This window comes from Felis catus, chromosome D2, assembly GCF_018350175.1.
Source record: "Felis catus isolate Fca126 chromosome D2, F.catus_Fca126_mat1.0, whole genome shotgun sequence".
NCBI classification, from domain to species: domain Eukaryota; kingdom Metazoa; phylum Chordata; class Mammalia; order Carnivora; family Felidae; genus Felis; species Felis catus.
The window spans coordinates 3,568,391-3,590,251 of record NC_058378.1 but is presented as its reverse complement, the minus strand read 5'-3'; the positions used below and the strand labels follow the sequence as shown (position 1 = coordinate 3,590,251).

Sequence of the window (21,861 nt, the reverse complement as noted above, 5' to 3'; positions counted from 1 at the left end):
TCTGTGGGAGGGAGCTGTAGCTTGGTGTGGCTGCAAAGCTCCAACAGGATGATGAGGGCATTGCCTGGGCTGCCGTGGGCGTGTTGTGCTAGGAGGTGATGATGCTGTCTGCATGGGAAGGGGCTGGACAATCTACAGTGGAATGTCACAGCACAGGTGGCATGAAGAAGCCACCATTCAGTGTAAGGTGGTGGCACCTGGTAGTGAGAGGTGCTGACGTTTGGACTCGGGTGGGAAGGTGTTTGCATCGTCCTGCCCAGCCCACCAGAGCCCACGCAGGATGTGGGGCACACGCCTGCAGGAGAAGAGGAGGGGAGGTCATGTAAGTGGCATTAGAATATGAGCAGGGTGAAGAGGACATCAGTATGGAGGTCAGAAACAGGAGGCTGGTTACCTCCAGTAAGTAAATTTATTGAAGATAATAAGGGCCAGTTTTCTCATTGTGACAGTTACTAGTGTGACCTAATGGTTTTATATATATGCTACTTCACAATATATAAAAATGTATACATACAATGTTGCATGCAATATGCATATATATGTACGTGTGCAGAAAAATATGGAGGTGTAACATTAATACAGATGCAAATGAGCATATGTGTATATATCGTACACACCTATGTACTGGCACGTGGACATATGTGTATTTGAGAACATGTGTGCATACACATATATTTACATACATATAGTGCCAAGCTTTGGTCATTGAGGAGGACTGCAAGCAGAGATATCTGATAGCGGAGAACATTCTGTGCCCTCAGATCTTTTTTTTTTTTTAATGTTTATTTATTTTTGACAGAGAGTGGGGAGGGGTGGTGCATGAGCAGATGAGGGACAGAGAGACAGAGGGAGACACAGAATCTGAAGCAGACCCCAGGCTCTGAGCCTTCAGCACAGAGCCTGATGGGGGCTCAAACTGATGAGCCCATCATGACCTGAGCTGAAGTCAAATGCTTAACCAACAGAGCCACCCAGATGCCCCAACTTGGTTTCTAAATTCCATCCCCACTTAAAGAAACCAGAACTTTGTCAAGAAATGGTTAGACCCAGGGCTGGGATAAGGGAAGTATAAGATGGATCTGGACCACCTTGCTGAGCTAGAAAGTAGCCAGGTGCTCCAAACACGACAGGGCGTGCTAAAAGGACACAAGAGCCTACCTGAATGGGCTCGCCAAGACTAATTCTGGGACAATCTGAACCTCAGAATAAATAATGACTGTAATGGATTATAATTAACTAAGATGAATCAGATAGCTTTCCTTTTAGCAGAGTGCCAACTAACAAATGTCGAAGAGATGATGGCATTAGAAAATCAGCACTTGGCAACAATCATAACAATAATTCAAAGAACATCAAGATGTTAAAAATGAGTGAAAATAAACGAGGGAAGAACGTTCACGTCATCTCAAGGTAAGTCATTAACACACTTGAAGGCTGATGCAACTTAGATCAGGTTGTCAACAGTAATATTCCCTGAAATGGGACACATGTAATGTGACAGGATGCAATGAGGTTAATGCAGCATCACTTCTGGGATATTCTTGCCGAAACATACATAACTGGTCATCGAGAAATACCAGTGAACCAAATAGAGGAAAAACGTACAAAATAAGCAACCTGTAGTCTTCAAAAGTATCAACGGAGGATTGTTGCAGATTGAGGAGAACAACAAGGCATGATAGGTAAAGGTCCCATGTGATGGGTTGTTTTGCTCTGAAGGATATTATAAGTGTAACCCACACAAGTTGAATGGAGTCACAGGGCAAGACTGTGGTGACGTATCAAAGTTACTTCCCAATTCCAACAGCTGCAGGTGTGTGGTGGTTAATAGGAGACTAAACTCTTCACAGGAATTAGAAATTGTACTTGGTGATGGCACATGGTGCTGGTAACTTATTTTCCAATGTTTTTGAATGATTGTCAAGTTTTATATCATCTCCAAGAAAAATTACCATAAATGTATGTGTATGATGACAATAGTGAAAACACCTATATGTATATCATGTGTGTACATCCTTTCTGTGCTTGTATATAAACACACACACACACACACACACACACACACACACACACACACACACTCTTCTGTGCCTTACACAATCATATAGGACCAGGATAGGAAAAATCCAGGAAGATGCACAGCACCTGGTGAACAGGAGTTCCCTCATGATGAAGGGCTGGCGGGTTTGGTGGAGGGAAGGGGACAGATAAGTGGGAAGTGAAGCAAAAACAGAAAATAGAAAAGAAAGCTGCATAAAGAAGAAATAGCGTGCGCGATATGATTGTGCCTATTAATATATACATATTCATTGTAAAAACTAAAATTAAACAAGGAAAGAGGAATGTGAACAGCGGGTCTTTTCAGCTGGCTACTTTTGGCATTAATCTTTTGAGTGTTTCTTCTTGACTCACAAAGGCGACTTCTGATTCACATCACCCCACTCGCACTGATTAAATTAGTAGAACTGTGGTTGCAATCAAGCCTTACTGTTCTTTGTAATCATTTGTTTATCGAAATCAAAATTATCTTGTTTCATTTGGGGGTAGGTAGTGGGGAACAACTGTTGCAAAGCTGAGTTAATTTTTATTGCCAGATAATTCTGCCTCTGTCTTTGAAACATATGTTTTCTTAATCTGGAGCTTCTTTAAAGAAAAAAAAATCTGTTTTTGTGTGTATGGAGCGAGGCGAGTACGTGACTGAGGATCAAAGAAATCAAGACTTTTTTCCTTCCTTTTCTTTTCCACACTGCACAGGATTTCGTGAATCCATGTAAAAGAAAAAAGTATTCACAACTAGAACAAGAGACCTGTAATTGAATTCTTCAATTTTCTGAAGTAACTATTCCAAAGCAAATATTCTTTATCTCTTTTTATCTAAAAAACATGTTTACTTTGCTCCGAATCTGCTAATTCCAGACAGCTAAGTGTAGCAAGACCACAGGCACTGCTCAGCCCCAGCTGGGTCTCCCGGTCTTTTTCCCTACATAGCTGATACCTAGTGGCTGTTTACTGAGTATACCTCAGGAACACTGTTTCTGTTCTTGTCTCATTTATCAAAATCTCAGGGAGATAACTGTGTTCGCATACTCAAGCTTTAATCATCAATACTTGACAGAGTGCAGAGCAAGAGGCAGCTTCGAGGCATGCAATAAACTGTGAGGTTTATTTAGAAAACCGCGCACAGAATCGTTTATTGCCAAGTTACTAAAGGTAATACTGATTACTGCTATTAAAATACCGGCAGCTATCAAAGGCTTGCTCAGCCAAATGTTATTCCACATTCAAACACAGATCTCAAAGTAATCTGTTTTTTTTTTAAAAATCTAACTTTTAGGAAGAGCAGAATGGTTTAACTCTGGTCAATTAAAAAGAAAAACAAACAAGCACCAAAACACCAAAAGCTTTTCATGGAGCAGATTTAAAAATTGTAAACTTTTCTTTGAATCCTACAATAGACCTCTGGCATGAAGTAAATGAAAATCATCACTTTCATACTATACTCAGAAACCTTTGTTGAAAGATCTTTTATCAGAAGGATGGGGCGCCTGGGTGGCTCAGTCAGTTGAGATCTGACTTTGGCTCCTGTCATGATCTTGCAGGATAAGATGCTTTTTATCACGTTCATGTGATAACACTATAATATACCTCCCAAATTCTCCTTCAAACATATAAAGAAATTATATTATATTCCCGATGTGTTGGAAACGTTGCCTGCTGAGAGCCTGCACTGCCGGTGCTCTTTGAGAGCATCTGACGAGAGCCACCTTGCCACGGCCGAGCTGGGCTCTGAGGCAGCCTGCACCCAAGCCACGCACACAGGTGTGTCGAGGGGCTACCCCACCCCGCCAACCTCCTAACTCTAACGGGCTCTTTCAGCTCGAGAGCTTTCTGTGGGGTCAGCTGAAGTTCCACTTCACCTTAAACTTAAGGCTGCTTACATTCCTCTTCTTTCCACAAGAGTTGATTTCAAAAACATCCCTTGGTGAACATCTGCAGCTGACTCTTCATCTCAAAGTCTGTTTCTCTGGAAACTCAACCAAAGAGGGACGCCTATTCCATATCCAAAAATATACTGACCCTACAGTCTGGCACGGGTGGAGACAGGAACTGCAGGTATGAGCATGTCACAAGCTCAATCCATGAGACCAGGTGAACTGATGTCAGGACCGAGTGTAAGGAGAGGAGAGGAGCCTGAGCACTGGGGCATTCCAACTTTTAAGAGTCAGGGCAATGAAGAGGAACGTCAGAGCAGACTGAGTTGAGAGCGGCTGGGGAGGATGGGGAAAACCCCGGAACGCCGGTGTGCTGGAGTAAGTTTCTAATTAAGGAGGGGATTATCGGCTCTACCCCACCTTGCTGATGGGCAGTAGGATGGGAAGTGGATTTGGCAATAAGCACTAGGACAAAAAGAGCCGCATCAGTGATTGGTGTGTTTGAAATCCTGTCCGTAACGCGGTCAAGACAGAACAGCAGAGAGAGTGACGGAGACCTTCTTCAAGCCAGCATGGATATTGGATTTGAGTAGTTTCCACCACGAAGGAAAGCACAGAAATAGATAAATTGCTAGAGCGGGTTATGAGATCAAGGGCGTTTCGTGTTGTTTGCTTGTCTCTAATTGGGAGGAACCACCGTAGACTTGGATGTCCATGGAAACTACCAGATAGGGCAAGAACTGTTCCTGCTGCAGGGCGGTAAAAGGGTGATTCTGGAGCAACGTCCTTGATTGAGTAGGCCAGAGTGGGCAGAGCCTAGGAAAGAGCTTCTGGGTCGGTGCACAGCACTCACACTTAATGGGGGCTGCATTTTCATTTTGCACTGGGCCTTGCAAGCTACATAGCCAGTCCCTGAGTGCCATTCAAAGTGTGGTCCAAGGTCACAGTGCCAATTCTGCATTGTGGTTACTATGGATCATGATGTAAGAAATTTAGAGTAATTCCTCTGGAGTAGAACTTAGAGTAGTTTAGGAAAAAAAACGTGATTCGACAGTTATTTTTTTTATCTGTCAAATCCAATAGTAAAAAAAAAAATGGGCTTGTATTTTTTGTCTTGTATTTCATTTTTCTAGTAATTCACTTAGATGCATCCTTCATTACAGAGGCTTTCAGAGGCACTGATCAAGTATGCGGGTGAACAGTTTACACAGACACAAGGAGTGCTAATGTTTCATCTCAGAAGTCAAAACAAAATACATGAATACAGGTGCAGAGATATGGGTAGAGTGGTGACCAGAGGCTGTAAAAGTCTTCTTCCAAGGGTTTGATGAAAACATGGGGCAGGAGGGGGGCCACGATAAAGCTCTTCTCCTGCCAGAGCATCGCTGCCTCTGTGTTGCGTCTGCACCACAAATCCTGATCTGTGTCCCTCTGCACAGTGGGCCACGGCACTTCCGTTTTACGCTCGGTGATATCAGAAAACACCATTTTACCTCATTAAACTTCTTTTTAGGCCCATAATTATTTTTAAGAGCATTTGAGAATGTGGCTTTATCTCTCCTACCACCTCAAGTTTCCTAAATGGGCTGCCTTCTTTGAAAGAGAAAGAAAATAATTTTCACCCATTTCCTATACGTCCTACTACTTGTGAGAGCGTAAGTCTGAGCAGAAGTAAAGTCTAGCTCCACTGAAATATACACTTCAATGTGACAGTGCTTGTGTATGTACATAAGAGATATGCAAGGTATGAGGTAACATGGATAGCTTACGACTCTTCTGGGGCAACAGCTCACTTTTTTTTGGATCATTTTTTATTTCCTTCTTGAGGAAGAAGGTCATGAAAAAAAATAATTTAGGAGCTAGCTGTTTTAAATGCCTCAGACCTAGATTTCTCCTTTCCCCACCCTCGCGACACTTGTCTGGCTTTATGCCTGTGAGCATATTGCTGTCTATGGAAGATTTACAGAGGCCAAATAACTGTTTGGGAAGAGGAACACACATATATGAATAAAGAACACAGTTAAAAATGTGTTTTCTCATTTTTGACAAATTTATATGCTTGTAGATGAAAAATCATTTCACATAATGTACATCCCATACTGTCAAGGGGATTGAACTTTTTTTTTTCCCTTGGAAACTTAGACATATCAGAACATCTGCTTTAAAGGAGAAAAATGAGCACTACAAATAAGATATTTTTGCAAAAAGGAGATGCTTGGCATTGTGAGACATCTCTCTACTCTAACACGTATCTGTCCATCCATCTATCTATCTATTCTTAACACAAAATATAAATTATACTTTGGAAGCAGATGGCCAGTATCCGTGTTCAATGTGTTTCCACTTCTCTGCAGGCACTCACAGTGAGATTATTCATTTCAGATACCACTAATGATGAAAGAGCCATCTGAAATCTAGCGGAAGGAAAGACGAGAAAATGTATCTCCCCCTACTTGAAATGAAAATAAAGAACACAAATGAGACTTTCATTTCTCACACTTATCAAACTCAGAGAAACCTACTGAATAGACAAGTCATACATTATGAAACTGAAGGAAAACCAGCCATCTTCTCATATAATCTGCGGTGTTAATCTTTGCAGTAACACATTCAAGAAACGGATTGAAGAAAGAATAGCTTCTTTGATGACAGAAGAGCAAGTGACATATCCGAAGTGATCCCCATAATATAAATGACATCACAGATTCTGCGGCACGGAGTTTATGATTCACACACGCTGTACCGGCACCAGCGGCGAAACATCCATGAATCATAAACTGTTATCATCTTCAGGGGAAAAAAACTATCCCATTATACAAGAAATATTCATCAGAAAAGAAGGAGAGGAAAGAACCCCCAAACCTTCTCGAACATGTGAAAGATGTCAGAGAAACGAATTAGCACCTCCGACAGGACCTGTTAGTGCAGAGGGCGTGCTATACAATGGCCCGCATTTCTTTCAAACTGTTCTGGAAATGGATCAATTCTGTATCACATCAAGACGGTAGGCATTTTTCTTCAGGACTAAAATTAATAATTTCTTGAGGCACACACTTTAAATTCTACAACTTTAGGGAACTATTAAAAAGGAGAATGGATGACGATGAAAGGTGCTGCGTGTAGCAGGCTGACCCAGACCTCCTTACACTCATTCCCTAGGCAGTTTCCTTAGAAAAATGTATGTTCTTCTTCAGGTAACCAGATGTGCCAAGTCTGACTTCTTGGGCTGCTTCTCACTGCTTCCTGTTTCCTCCTGCGATTTGCGTCTGAGCTGTCCCCTGTCCCATTGCAGCTTCTGGCAAGAGAAGCCAGGAAAAGGAAAGGGGGCTCAAACCGCAGGAGCCAGTCAGCTCAAGATGCAAGTTTAAAGCAGAGGCTACCTGAAGTTTTCCCAGTATCGGTCGTCATTCTCTGTGCAATAGTTTTCTTCAGTCTTGTAATGAGGCAAGAAGCAACCACAAGAAAATAAAATCAACTCTGACCAAGCAGCAGCTCTCAAAAAGAAAAGAAGCATTAGCTGTGTGGGCAGATCTACACTGCTATCGAAGTGATTGCAAGATCCAGCAAAGCAGAGGGCACGGAGCGAACTTCAGGCCCCAGGAAAGGCAGAGAGGAGCACAGTTAGTGCACTGACTCGCGGGCCGTGTGGCTGGACTTGGAAGCCCCATTCCACAGCAGGGCTCTACTGGACTTCGGAAAAGCTACTGCACTTTGTTAAATATATAAAAGCCAGGGAAGCTTCCAAATGCTGAGCGTGGTTCCTGGTTAATAGCAGCAATTAAAATCAGATATGATGATATTTTTATTTTTTTAATTAAAAATATTTTCTTAATGTTTATTTTTGAGAGAGAGAGAGAGAGAGAGAGAGAGAGAGAGAGCAAGAGCACAAGCAGGGAAGGGGCAGAGAAAGAGAGAGGGAAACACAGAATCCGAAGCAGGCTCCAGACTCCGAGCCTTCAGCACAGACCCTGATGTGGGGCTCGAACCCACAAACTGTGAGATCATGCCCTAAGCCGAAGTGGGACGCTCAACCGACTGAGCCACCTAGGAACCCCGATGATATTTTTATTAATACTGATCTCTTAACCACCTATCTCGTGGGCTTCCAAAGTGTCACTTTGTTCTCTAACTTGAAAGTGATCATGTAAGAACCAGTAAAGTCATAAAGCAGGTGAATTCACTCTTGGCAATGTATCCATTGTCCCGTGTTCCTTGACAGCTCACTATTCCTACTCATTCTTCCAAATGCCTGGCACCTTCTTGCACACTTTAAAACCCCATATCATAGCATGAGTTAACAGAAAAGCAAGAATGGTAATGAATAGGAAAAAAAAAAAAAACTACCATGAGCTAAGCACTTTCTTTTTTTATTTCTGGCATTGAACTAAACCATTTATATGCTATCTCACTTAACCTCAGCTTCCCTAACCCAAAGACAATAATCTCTCTCGTTTGCCAAGCTTTTAAAATTATGCTTTCTATTATGCACCAATGGATAAGTTAGTCTCCATTATTTTAACTAATATATATTGACCTAAGTATTTATATACACACAAGTTATCCTGACAACTGATGTTGCTTCTATATCTAGCTAACTAATGTGAGACCCATCTCAGATATTCTGATGCAGATTAAATAATTAAATTCAATACACTTATTCAACTTTATAGCCCTAGGTCTTAGGTCTATAAAGATACGTATTATCTTATCTTTACAGATAAGGAGATTATGCCTTATCTCTTTTAGCAGTGCCTTTAAACTTTATTTAAGTATAATGGTGGGCACCATTGTATGTTGGAGGGTTGTTCTTTGGTTTTTGTTGTTGTTGTTTATATTATATAAACAAACCTTTGAAAACCTAAGACCCATTCTCAGTTTACCGGCCATACAAACAGGTCGCTTTGCCCACAGGCTGTAGTTTCTTAACCTATGCCCTACTATATCCATTCTTCATGTGTTAAAAAAAAAACAAAAAAAATCAACACTGCAAATTATTGTTTCCACTACCACTCATTTTCAGAAATAAGTTCACATGTCAATAAAATAGAGGTGTGACAGCAAAAATAGACAGCAAGGGCAAAGACAAGGGACATTTGCAAACACTTACTTTCCCCCAGACCCAATTCTTCATTTCTCAAGGAATGTATCATGTGCAAGGAGGGGTATACTTTACCATTCCCATTTACGTGTTTCTTAACATTTGCAAAATGTACTTGAAGTTTCCTTTGGGATGACCTCATCAGCAATAAGTGAATGGATCATTTGATTCAAAACTTGTTTATAAATAAGATTTGTTCTTTGCAGTCAGGCACGAACTTACAGCTGATGACTAGATATTTTGAATATTTGTAGAAGTGTGAAAGAAACTAAGTGCCCCATCGTGAATGACCTATGTTAGAAACAGAGTCAGAGCCCTGAGAATAATGCTCATTTTCACTTGGCTCAATATGCAATGCAGGCAAGCGTAGGTATTCGGAAGTGAGGCAGGGCCAGAGCCAAACACTACAAATCTGCACCTCCACGCACTCTCCGAAATTTTTCCTTCCTGGGTGTTTCCGCTTTAAGTACAAGAGTTCAACTCTGCATTATCTTATGCCTCCTTTGTATAAGGAATCTCCTGGAGAGTAGGCAAATGGCTTCAATTCTTCCAGGCTGCTATGGAGCTGCTGTGTTATCGCTTCCACCTCTCTCCTGTCCAGTGGGCTTCTTCCACTGTGTCTCGGCTGAAAAGTCTACAACTGTCACTTAGTAAAACTCTCTCTTACTAATATGACACCTTCTTTTTATTTTAAAACCAATTTCGTTTCTAGGGATGTGGTGTGTGTGTGTGTGTGTGTGTGTGTGTGTGTGTGCGTGCGTGTGTGTGTGTGTGAGATTTTCTCGCTCATATCCATCTTGCTCCCTTCTAATGCTGGTATAGAGAGAACACGGAGGGAAAAACACATTTCTTAAAGGGATTGTGCTGAGGTCACCTGAGAATTAGCGCGGGAAAGACTGGCACCAGGAGACTCCCTCTGATAGGGCTCGATCTCAAGTGGCGTCCTCAGGATTGGTGGTGCCTTGTGACGTCTGCTGAATCTTGTGCCTAATGCTCAGTCGGTGGCCTCTTGTTGTACATCCAGGTGCGTGCATGTCTCTCTTCTCTACAAGCTGTGGTTCCCTTCATTTTTGTCTACACTCACCAGCCTCAACTCTGAGGTCTATGGTAACGGGCAGGATCCATCTTACCAACAGCATGGGCAAAGTCTTCAGGGGAGCAGTCCAGGCCTTCCTGCCAAATGCCCGCTCCACCATGACATCTCTTTCCTATATCTTCTCCCTTGTGTAGTTGCACGGACTCAAGTCCCAGCAGCCATTCAGTTAAAGAACTGGATGCCAATCTCCCCTACTTCCTCTTGGATTCTCTCCTCTCAGTCTTGGGCTCGGGGAGGCACTGGACAAATCAAACACTGGAGCACCAAAAACATCCATTCTCACCTATTTCTATGGTAAAGGTCTCCAAAACTATACAGGATCTCTCTTACTTGGCATCTTGGAGAGGACTCTACTAAGAACAAGGAATTCTTTGAGGTAGGATCTGGGAATTTTGCTAATTTTTTACGTAACTGTGCTGTATCCAGGTTAGAATCTTATTCTATCTATAATCTCTATGTCAGAGTGGAAATTGTTAACATTTCCCTTAACTGCTTCTTTGTGAGGCCACGTAATAAATCGTTACCTTCCCCTCCACCTTTCAAATATTTTGCCCCGATAAACATCATAAAATTAACCTTTGGAAATCACAAAACTAATGTAATATATATAAAAAAAAAACACTCCCCCCAAAATAGGCAAAAATGAAATTTAATAGTTTTTCTACAGCCTAAACTAAAATAATATCCTATATTATTTTAGTAGATATAGTAGTAGAAAGGGTCCTCATTTAGGAGCCAAAGGGGAGAAGATAAAAACAAACCCCCAAAACTACTCTGGTTCCCAAACCCTGCTATTTCTGAGTTTCCACTTCCTCATTTGCCAGATCATAAAGACAAAATCTGCCTACACACTAGGCCAGGATAACAACCGAATGCAATGATGCATTATACTTAAGGCTGAGGACACAGAACTGTTTTTCAGCAGGTTAAAGTAGTTGACTTTCAACAATGTATCCCAATGCATACATGGAAAATTATAAATAAAATCAAATAAATAACTGAGAAATATTATAATAGAGGCAAAAATTTGAAAGATGAGAACTTGGTAAACACTCTGCTTTATCTAATTCTACCGAACCAAGTGATTTTTTTTTTAATTGATGTCTTTGTTATTAGAAACAATGGACGTGATGCAGGATTTGGTGTTCTGACAACTGACTTTGAACCTTCGATCTGTAAGAATGGACTACGTGACATATGAACTAGTCAGCTAATCTAAACTAGATTTCCATGTTTATCAAAAAGCTGTGTGTAAAGGAAATATGTATTTTCCCTTGGTCTAGAAGTGGAACAGGCAGGGTTCTGCAGTCAGGGGTGGGGGAAGGTGTTTAACAGGTGGAGGAGACTTTTGAATGTGGAACAGTGGTTACCAGCCACGCTAGAAAATGGCCTCAGCGAGGAAGCAGTACCTTGCCTCCCAGCACGTGAGCAGGAGAAAGAACAGAAAACGGAGGGTTTGCAGATACTTCAAGAATAAGGAAGCAATATAGGCACAGGGGCAGTATGGGTAAACACGTGTGTTTAAGTAGACTGTGTAGGTTTTGTCCTTGGTGTACAACTTTTAAGCACGATGAGCATGGAAAAAAAAATCATCTTTTTTATTTTTGTGACTCAGTTTCCCCACTTATAAAATGACAATGATAATAGCTCCAATTGCTTTGGGTTTTTTTAAGAATCAAAGGGGGAAACAAATGTGTGTTAACATTGTTATTTTATTTATATGAAAGTTAATCAATTTATACATTTTAATGTTCAAGGTAAATATTTTGAAAGTATTGGTAGTCCCTTTCTTAGGGGAGGTAAGACATCTCAGCTCCACTGACCTCAGTGTTTGCCATGCAACCCTTGAGGCCATCTGCTACGTGAAGACTATACTTTATTGACCTCTTAACTCAGGAGGAACTGTGTGAATTGCTTTGGCCAATGGGGAAAATAAATATGGTAGGTATCATGTGCAGCACGTGTAGGTAACAACAAAGAACTGGGTTTTATTTTGTTGTTGTTTCCCCAGCAAACACTGACCTCAAGAGATCTATTGTTCTAGACAGAGGCCACTTCATCAGCTGGGTTGTGGAGCAAAGACTGAATACAGCACAGTCTATGTCAACTTCTGATGGCACTGAACATGGAGGCTGGCAACAGAATCCTAGTTATCCTAACTGATCCCAGCCTGATACTTACAAGTGGAGTGTGCACCCAGAAAACAGATAGCACGGCTCCAAGAGATGGGAAGCTGGTGAGAAAACTGTTACTGGAGGCTATCAAGATGGGAAACCATGGTCGGCAGAGATAACACATTTAGCAAAATGGTTGCCTGCGACAACTTGGAAGGCAAGTGATGAACCAGACCTCATAGCTCTCAACATCAGAATAGCCAGGTGGTTCGCTCATGCCTCCCATCGGGGGATGATGCATCCCTGGGGTGAGGGGCCCAGGAGTAGCCTGTGCCTGAGTGTGATGGATGAGCCGCAGGCTGAAGGGTCAGGCGTCACTTCTGGGAGAAGCATTAGGATCCAAATTGTGGTTTATTGTGTCTGTCTTTTCACTCTGTCAGAAGAATACCACTGCCCTAGATAGAGGCAGCCCCTTCATTGCAAAGTGGGGAGAAAATGGTGGAGAATGGAGCAGGAATGGACCCATGGTGGATGCACAGTGGGAGTGAGAAATAACCCTTCTTAGTAGCAAATTGTTGAAATTTTGAGTCTGAGAGTGTGTGGAATATAACCTAGCTGTCCGTAAAGACCGGTAAGTGAAGAACTTCAGTCGTACCTCATTAAGCGCCGCATACGTGTTACCTATGAGTATTGTTATACGAGCATAAGGGTGATGGTGATGATGTGAGCGGATGTCAACATCTCAGAGGGACAAAGATGCAGAAGGCTGACGAAGTTACTTCATCCTACTGATTTAAGCTCCTCATCCAGTGGTGTGCTGGGAAGGATTAACAACCAGCCATGGATGCAGTGAGAGGTACTGATTTGCGGCACCCGTAATTTCTGTGGCATAAATGCACCCACCATGGCTGATTTCAGGCTAGTGACGGACATGACGGAACAGAGTGGGGACAACTGTGCACGGGGGGCTCCCATGGTCCCATGATCCCAGTGCACAATCTAGGAATTCTAACAGGATTCACTGGCCAGTCAGGGCGATGTACAATCATGCTTTGGTGAAAGATTTGACCAACTCTGGGAGAAAAAAAAATGCCAGCTAACGCTGACCGTCCTCGGCACAGGAATTTGGGAAAGCAGAGTTCTGGGTCGCTCTCTCCACTGAACACCCTCGATGCGGCAACCAGTCAGGACAGCCTTCATAACCCAAGGAAAATCACAGCCTCCCCAGCAGCTTTTAGACAGATAAAAGGAAAATACTTAAAAGGGGAAGGGGAAGGGGAGAAACAAGGATCGTTTCCTCAGAAGAAACCACTTTGATCTCAGCCAGAACAGATTATTCGGAAGCCAGGCTGCTGTTACCTTCAAAAATATATTTCTCCACAAATCTGTCTTTCTAAATTGAGCAGTGAGTCAGCGGCAGTGGGCAGTGCCGCGTGGGAAAAAGATGAGGACGGAGCCGGAGGTACCTCTGGTGCGTTGTTATTAGAAGTCTCTGGAAGAGTAATTTGGCGGAAGCTTTTCAGCTTTTAGGTCCCCAGTTTAAATTCAATCTCAGTTGATCATGAGCGAAAGTGAATGGCTGGTGGCTTATGAAAAATGCCATGATGAGGACACCCGCGTTCCTTCCCCCAGCGACAGCCACTGCAATTGGCACCCCTTTTTTTTTTTTGCTCCTACCAGAAGCAGAAAGGGTGAATAGAAATGTCATTTCAAGCATTTTCTCAGCTTTTGCAGTAGAGAAATTTGAGATATAAAAAAGACCGACTCCTTTTCATTTTTAACTCACAGGTAGAGCTATTCTCCTATAATACTGTTCCCGGACCTTTCTGGGATTTGTTTGAAATGAGACCTAGACCATCTCATAAGTAAGATTACGTTACCTCATAGAAAGTTAAATCATACAAAGGCACATTCTGAAGGATTATTTAAATGTAAAACATGTAAAATTTCTTAGCCTGAATCTGACAAATCTAGGATTTATTTATTTTTTCTTGTTTACACAAATAAATGTCCATCTGTCCATCTGTCTATCTATCTAGAAAAGATTTTCATCATTCCATTAAATGCACTTGTCTTCCTATTTAGTTTTCCTATTTTTTTCATGTTCATGATTTAACTGGCTGTTTTCTCCCTCCTAAAGAGACTATGTGGTTCCCTTCTTTCCTTTATTCCCTTAAAATACTCCAAATGTCCTTGTTGCTAATATGTCTACCGTCACATAATTTTATTCCCCACATGTCTTAATAGTAAATGAACAACAAAAGCAAATTCTCTCTAGTTACCTGGGGAAAAGTGACAAAATAAATACTAGAGATACCACCTCATTTGGAGGTACAGACAGATGCTGGGATTTCCCTCCAGCCTCCAGGTAACTCTCTCCTAACTGTCAAGGCCAGCTTCCTGAACTCTCTGGTCAGCCATGTCAGCCATTCCCATGTTACCCCAGGAGAAGGTATGTTCCCTGTGCTGCAGACATCCACAGGTGAAGTGAGGTGTCACGCTACGATTTGTGTAGCAAGTGGCCATTAGCAACACCACAGGTGGCCCGAATTGCAGCTGTAGGTTAAGTTGAAGAGGCAGCCTTTCCTGGCCAAATGTGCTTCAGTCAGGAATGTATAAATAGTGAAAAGCAAGCAGTAATCCTGCAAGTAACTCACACGCCCAGGAATCTGGAGCTGCAAATGGGAATATCAGCTAAACCTCCTCCCTTCATCTAAATGAACAAACGAGGCCCAGAAATCACAAGATTTGCCCCTGGCCACGGAGCGAAGTTGTCTGCCTTGGAATTAGAGTGCCTACCGTCTGCCAGCGAACCCAAAGCTATTTTCTCCATACAGCACTGCAGCAAAAATAAATCCTGCTGGGGTACAGGACTCCGAGACAGAAAATAATAGTCGGCTGCAGACTCTTTGCGTGCAAAGTACAAAATGTTCAAGTGCATGTTTTCAATCCCTTCATTCTTTCTTGTAACGATTGCCGCTAATCCGTGCCAGCTCGTGTTAGTCCTTCAGCGGTGGCAATCAATAGAACAGATTAGCTGAGGAAACCCTCCGTCCATATGACCCCTACGTTCTTTTCCAGATGGAATTTTCCTTCACTAGAGTGTCGGCGGCAGCCATGTGAATTTCCCTCTGCGCCCAAATATGGACCTACTAGCCTTCGAGATTGTGTCCATAGAACTTGACGAATCTACTAAGAAGCATACCTGGAGATTTAATAAAACAGCACCAATCCTCATGGCTTCACTGATTTCAAGGCTGTACATCAACTGTGGGAAGCGGGGAGGGCTCTGATTATTTGGAGGAAGCACTTCAATGTACACGGTGCAGATGGAGTGCCTGCAGAGAACGAGAACACAGCGAGATGGGTACAAGTCTACATCACCTTGAACGACAGACTGCACTCGGCGTTCCGTTGTTGGGCTTACAGGAGAGGATGCTTTGAATTTCTAGAGAAAATGACAAAATAATTCAGAATGGAAGGATGGAAAAATCAAAGCTACCACCACCACATCATGTTTCTGTGAAATTATCTTGGAAAAAAGAAATGCCCCGGGGTACCGATTTTTCCTACGTAGATTAACAGCGTGAATTAAAAAGGAATAGCTGTACAAATAAAGCTAATAAATTCACAGGAGCCTCGACTCCTGACTTTACTTTTTAATGTCTTTCTAATAGCAAAAAGCATTCTATAAATATCTGGTAAAATGAGCTATCCTTGGGGCTCTCTTCCTATTAAACCAGCAGAGGGAGTATTGATTAAAACAATACACAAAACAAAATATGGGCTGTGTTTTATTAGTTTTCTTGCTGACATCAGTGGCTTCATGCAAATGCACGTCAAGAGTCAGGCTCATAAAGTAATCGTTCTGCAAAACAGCCGCAGACAAAACTAAAGGTGGTTTTAGGTCTTCTTTGAAGACTACTTTCTGAATGCCTAGAAATTAGGTTTAATTGAAGCCTAACATTGATAGGATTTTTTTCTGAAGGACAAGAGGATATTCTATTACTGTAAAGACAAAAATATTAGTGCTGCCATAATCAACTTTTTTGACATGTCCAAACTCTGCAATTTCTTTGTGCAACAAAAGCCAAAGGAGCAAGATATCCCAAGTTTATACCGAAGCGACACTGGCTAAAATTATGTTAGTGAGAGAGTCAGTGGTCCATATGGAAGAATATGTCACCACTGACGTCTGACCACGAAGTTAGCCTTCTGCCATGAGGAACATACAGCCACTACCTACACGTTTGCTTTAAACTTATTTTAACAAAATCACCACTTTTTACTAAAAACACATTTGTTGTCATTGCTATATGGGCACTAGAATTTTCTTAAAGCAGTCCAAAGTTCATTATATTAGTTGTTTCAATTAGAACACATCGTCACCAAAACGGTTTTCAGAGATTATTGTACCTATTTTTAGTCTATTTTTAGACTATTTTTAGTCTACCTATTTTTAGACTAGTTTTAGTTTACCTTTTTTTAAAAAAAATTTTTTAACATTTAGTTATTTTTGAGACAGAGAGAGACAGACCATGAACGGGGGAGGGTCAGAGAGAGAGAGAGGGAGAGACAGAATCTGAAACAGGCTCCAGGCTCTGAGCTGTCAGCACAGAGCCCGATGCGGGGCTCGAACTCACGGACCACGAGATCATGACCTGAGTCAAAGTCGGACGCTTAACCGACTGAGCCATTCAGGTGCCCCAGTCTACCTTTTGAAAAGCTTTGCAGAGAACTATAGATCATAGTCATTGAAAACTTGTTTCAGCTAATCATCTTATAATATGCCTATGTCCAAATTGCTTCTGAACATGCTCTCCACAGATGAGATACCTACAGAATATTAAACACCTCTAAAAAGCTGCAGTGAATTAAAAAAAAATCACACTTAACATTTATCAAAATATTGTTCTGAAATAATCTCATTTTAAGTTAAAATCTCTTTTATAATTAGTATTTTTAAAATTTATAATCAGAGTATCTGTATTCATTCTTGCCTCTGGGTTTATCTCTTTATTGTTAAAAATTTGTCAATAAAATTAATCAAATTCTAACTGATTTTCTTTTCAAAAACATATATATATTTACAACTGGACTTCAAGACTAAGATGTTTACAGTAGGTTAAAATGGTTAATGAAACGTTACTTATATGTTTATAGGTATTAATCTCAAGGCTAGATTGAAGAGAAAACATGGTAGGAAGAAAAATACCCAGAAGTTACCAAATTTAACGTGCACTGCGGAGCCCCGCTTCCCATACTGTAGGAACAAAGGAACCACCATTTTGAAGCAGACCTAGTACCTCCAGGTGGTGAACTGGCTCCCACAGAGGCCGCGAGACACAGACTCTGCCTGATGCTCCCCTTGCCAGCCTGGCTTCTCTTAGTGTCTGTTATTCCTCAAGTCATTTCAACATTTTATAAATCTGTTCGTTGAGGTGCCTCAAAATCGGTTGAGGGATTGACTGTTGATTTTAGCTCAGGTCACGATCTCTGGCTAATAGCGCAAAGCCTGCTTGGGATTTTCTCTCTCCCTCTCTCTCTGTCCCCCAACCCCCCTGGCTCTCTCTCAAAATAAATAAATAAACTAAAAAAAAAAATCTGTTCCTTTTTCTGGCCAGCACATTGTCTACGCATAAGAAGTCTTATAACATACGCCCTGTACCACATTGGCAATAACGCTGGCTGAGTGACGTTGAGCACGGGATTTATAACACACATTCCTGAGTCAGAATTTGGAAGCTACTGCTGTGGGATGTTAGGCAAATTACATCTGTTTTACCACTTTCATCTAAACAATGAGAATGATGATAACGTCTAAGGTTAGCATAAGAGGTAAACAAGGTTATATATTTGTGTGTGTGCATGTGTATGTATGTTGTGTGTATATATGTATATGTATGCACATATGAAAGCATATTTATCCATTATTACTGACAACTGTTCAAGATAAGGAGTCTTTTTCTATGGAATGCAGTAAATAAATTTACATATACCTTGTTGAATTCTCTTTGAATATTTCAGATATTTTATGTTTGTTTGTTTGTTTTTTTAAGTTTATTTGAGAGAGAGAATGAGACAGAGCAGGGCAAGTGGAGAGAGAGAGAGAGAGAGAGAGAGAGAGAGAGAGAGAGAGACACAGAGACAGAGAGAGAATATAAATCCCAAGCAGGCTCACGCTGTCAGTGCAGAGTCTGATGCGGGGCTCAATCTCATGAACTGGGAGATCATGACTTGAGCCAAAACCAAGAGTTGGATGCCTAACCGACTGAGCCACCCAGGGGCCCTAATATATCAGACATTTTAATTGCATCTTTTTCACCTTTTTAGGCTAAATACCTATGGGCATGATACCAGGTTGCCTCCCAAAAGTGGGTTGTGATGGTGTCAGGGTTTGGACTTACTGGATTAGAATCTTCTGATTTTGAAGAGTCTACATTTTCTATGGATATACAATATTCCCACACACACACTTGATTTTGAAGACCACTGCCCGGGAAGCTCTTGTAGCCTGAGGGCTCCTCTATAAACTGACCTGAGGCTCACCTCAGTAACGCTGGAGGCAAGAGAGTCCCTCACTGATTAACACTTTTTTTTGACCTAGAACACACTTGTACTCCAAATTCAAAGTTTTCTTTCAAGAAGTTAGGCCTTTCCTGCTTTTGACATTTTTTGCAGCTTCAGCTTACTGGTCTGGAATACTTTATGAAGTCTCCCAGAATGTGAGGCTCTTTGCACTGAAGAAAGTATGATTTACACTAAGCTGATTATACTTGGTGTGTTTTCTTACTCTTCCCCCTTGACTGCCTTCCCATTGCGGGGCTAAACTGTTTATATCCACAGTACCACACTAAGGACCTCTACACCCAATGAGGCTGGTGTGTCTGCTACAGAGAAGACAACTTTGAAATGCAAAACAAACAAACACAAAGCGCTGTACCCCAAGGCAGAGCAACCATGGAGCACAGCTTGATTCACCACAAGCTTCTCCTTCCTCCAGCCTTACTCCTTAGGTTCCTCTGTTCCTTTCCACAATAAATCAAATGCTGAAATTGCTAATTACATATGTTTCTGCCCCCTACCCCTGCACTTGGTTCTTGGAATTATTCGAGGAAGATCATGTTTCAAAGTCTAGCGTTTTTCATCTTAAACTTCCTGGCACTTCCTACAACCCATGTAAACAAGCAGCAGCCTTCCTGAGGGTTACTGCCTTCTACTGTGCTGTCTCCTTTTTATCCCTGATGTCAGCATTGTGTCGGAGTTAGCTTTCCTAACACGAAACACCAACAGTGCTCCCAATAAAATGATACCACTAACGTTGCAATAAATAGTAGTTATTCAACAGCATCAGTTGAGCATACAATAAAACAGGATAGTCACTAGATAAATAATAACATTTTATGTGAACATTTTATATTAACGTTTTATAGCTAGTCTTAAATGCATAATATCAAACAGTTATATAATACAAATTTCACTTTCGTAATATAACCAGTATGATGAAGATGAATCCCTATTCCTAAAAAAATGAAAATCATAGAGCTTTCTCTTTCTCATTTGGTAATGAAGGTCAAAGTAAAACACAGGAGCTGATGTATTTTCACAGGTGATCTTAACGATTTTAAAAGACCCTAGTAACCATCTAATTTAACTCTTCTCGTTTTACAAAAGAGGATTAGAAAATCAGAAAGATTAAGTGACTGAATCAAGGTTAAAAAGTTAATTAGGAACCACACATAAACTAAAAGGCAAGGCTTCTAAATTCCAAATCTGTTTGCCCTTTGCCCCCACATCCTACAAGAACAAATTTGGGCAGTAAATTGGAGACAGTTTACTTATCTGATGTGGGTGTTTCTGTGTGTGAGTATAAGACATTCTCGGTTGAAGAAATTTGTAATGAAGGATGTTATCTTACAAGAAATCATAGATTGTTTCAAATCTTGGGCTTAGGATATGATATCACAATTAATTTTAACTATACCATGGATGAAACTTAGAATTTTTTTGGTAAGACCAAAATAGAATACGAATGAAGAAGAGGTTGGGAAGATAGATTTAAGGGGCTTTAACTTTTCAGAAATATTTAAAAAGGGGGAAAAGTCAGTTTGTTTTGATGGGGCACTAGTACTCAGTCGTAATGAGACGATGTTGCTGGAGTGTGGACTGTACAATCTGTATTGTAATTTTCTAATGAATGTGTCACCATCTGCTACAGGGTGTTTGTAACTACATTTCCACCTTGCTTCTAAGGTGAAGGTGTGTATATTGCTTTCCCTAGTAGACTTAAAACAGAAATTGCCTTCCTTTTTCCTCTGTCTCCCACCAACATTGTGCTGGAGAAGCTGTATTTAAGGATCAACGTGTGCAGGTTCCGTTTTACTAGTTTGGAAGGCGCATATGGGAATCTATAGGAGCAAAGGTTTCAGATTTAAAACCAACAGCGGAAGTCAGAGAGACTTCTCAGGGGAAGTTACGGAGACAGAGTTTGAAGACACAAGATGTACTTAGGTTTAAAGACCACAGAACATTCCGGACAGGGGAAAATGCATATTCACTGTGCATATTCACAGGGCAATAAAATAGAAGAGTGTAAGTTTTGTGCTAGTAAAAAGAAGGGTATAAATAGGGAAATGGTAGGCATTAAGACCTGAGAGGTAGAGAGAGCCCAGATCATGCAGGGACTCCTGTGCTATACTGATTTGATTTAAAGTTCATCTTGACAACAGTGGGCATTGGCTTATAGACTGTAAGCGGGTTAGTGACATGCTCACATGGGCCAAGTAACACGTTCCCACACATGCCATTCTTCATCATGTCTCTGTGTCTTTGCTTTTATTGTGCCCTCTATTTGGGTATCGCATTACCCTTCCCGTCAAAGCTAAGCACATGTAACTACCCACTACTGTATGTCCACACTTACTGCCTCCGTATGCATACTCTGAGGGCAGACACCTCGTCTTACATGTCTTGCCTTCCCAAGAGGCTAAAAACTGTGAGAACTCAGTAAATTTTTGTTAACACGAATATTCCCATCATCTTTTATTAATGCAAAATATATTAAGCTATTTAAAAAATGAAATTAGCAATTGAAAAAAATGATTTTATTAACCTTGTGTTATTTAGGGATAGCCTTGGATTCCATGGGAAAAAAAAAATTGGGAATCAAAAAAGTATTCCCTGCCATGAGCCGATCACTTTTTCATAATTGTATTACAAGGTATTTGGGGATAGGACTGTCCTTTATTCTCTGTCTTTATAAATACCTAATAGTAATACTTTATTCATGTTAAGACTAAATAAATATTAATTTAATTTAATTCAATAAGTATAAGACCTACATACACCAATAAACTAAATACTATCTCAGAATGTGGTTACTTTTTAAATCCATTGGTTTTTATCTGTCCTTTTATGCTTATGAAAGACTACAAGAAAACAGAACAGAAATTATAGACTACTGCTTCTTATACTCAGAATTTTTAGCAAGTTCACTGAACTAGAATAATAAATACATGAATAGTTAATTCAATGGGCCTTACTTTGTTATTTAAATTTACAAATTAAGATTGCCAATCCAAGAAAAGAATAAAATGGAAAATCGCCATTGTTTTTTGTGTT

At 40.9% G+C, this 21,861-nt stretch overlaps 1 protein-coding gene across 8 annotated transcripts in view; it reads right to left on the bottom strand.

Annotated features, from left to right (window-relative positions):
* Positions 1-21,861, bottom strand: part of PCDH15 (protocadherin related 15) — a 1,549,353-nt gene that overhangs the window by 283,244 nt on the left and 1,244,248 nt on the right. For all 8 annotated transcript variants that reach the window (XM_045040943.1, XM_045040941.1, XM_045040940.1 and 5 more), the window contains one exon: positions 15,446-15,578. In XM_045040943.1, coding sequence (XP_044896878.1) covers positions 15,446-15,578 — 133 coding nt within the window. The remainder of the gene's footprint in view (positions 1-15,445; positions 15,579-21,861) is intronic.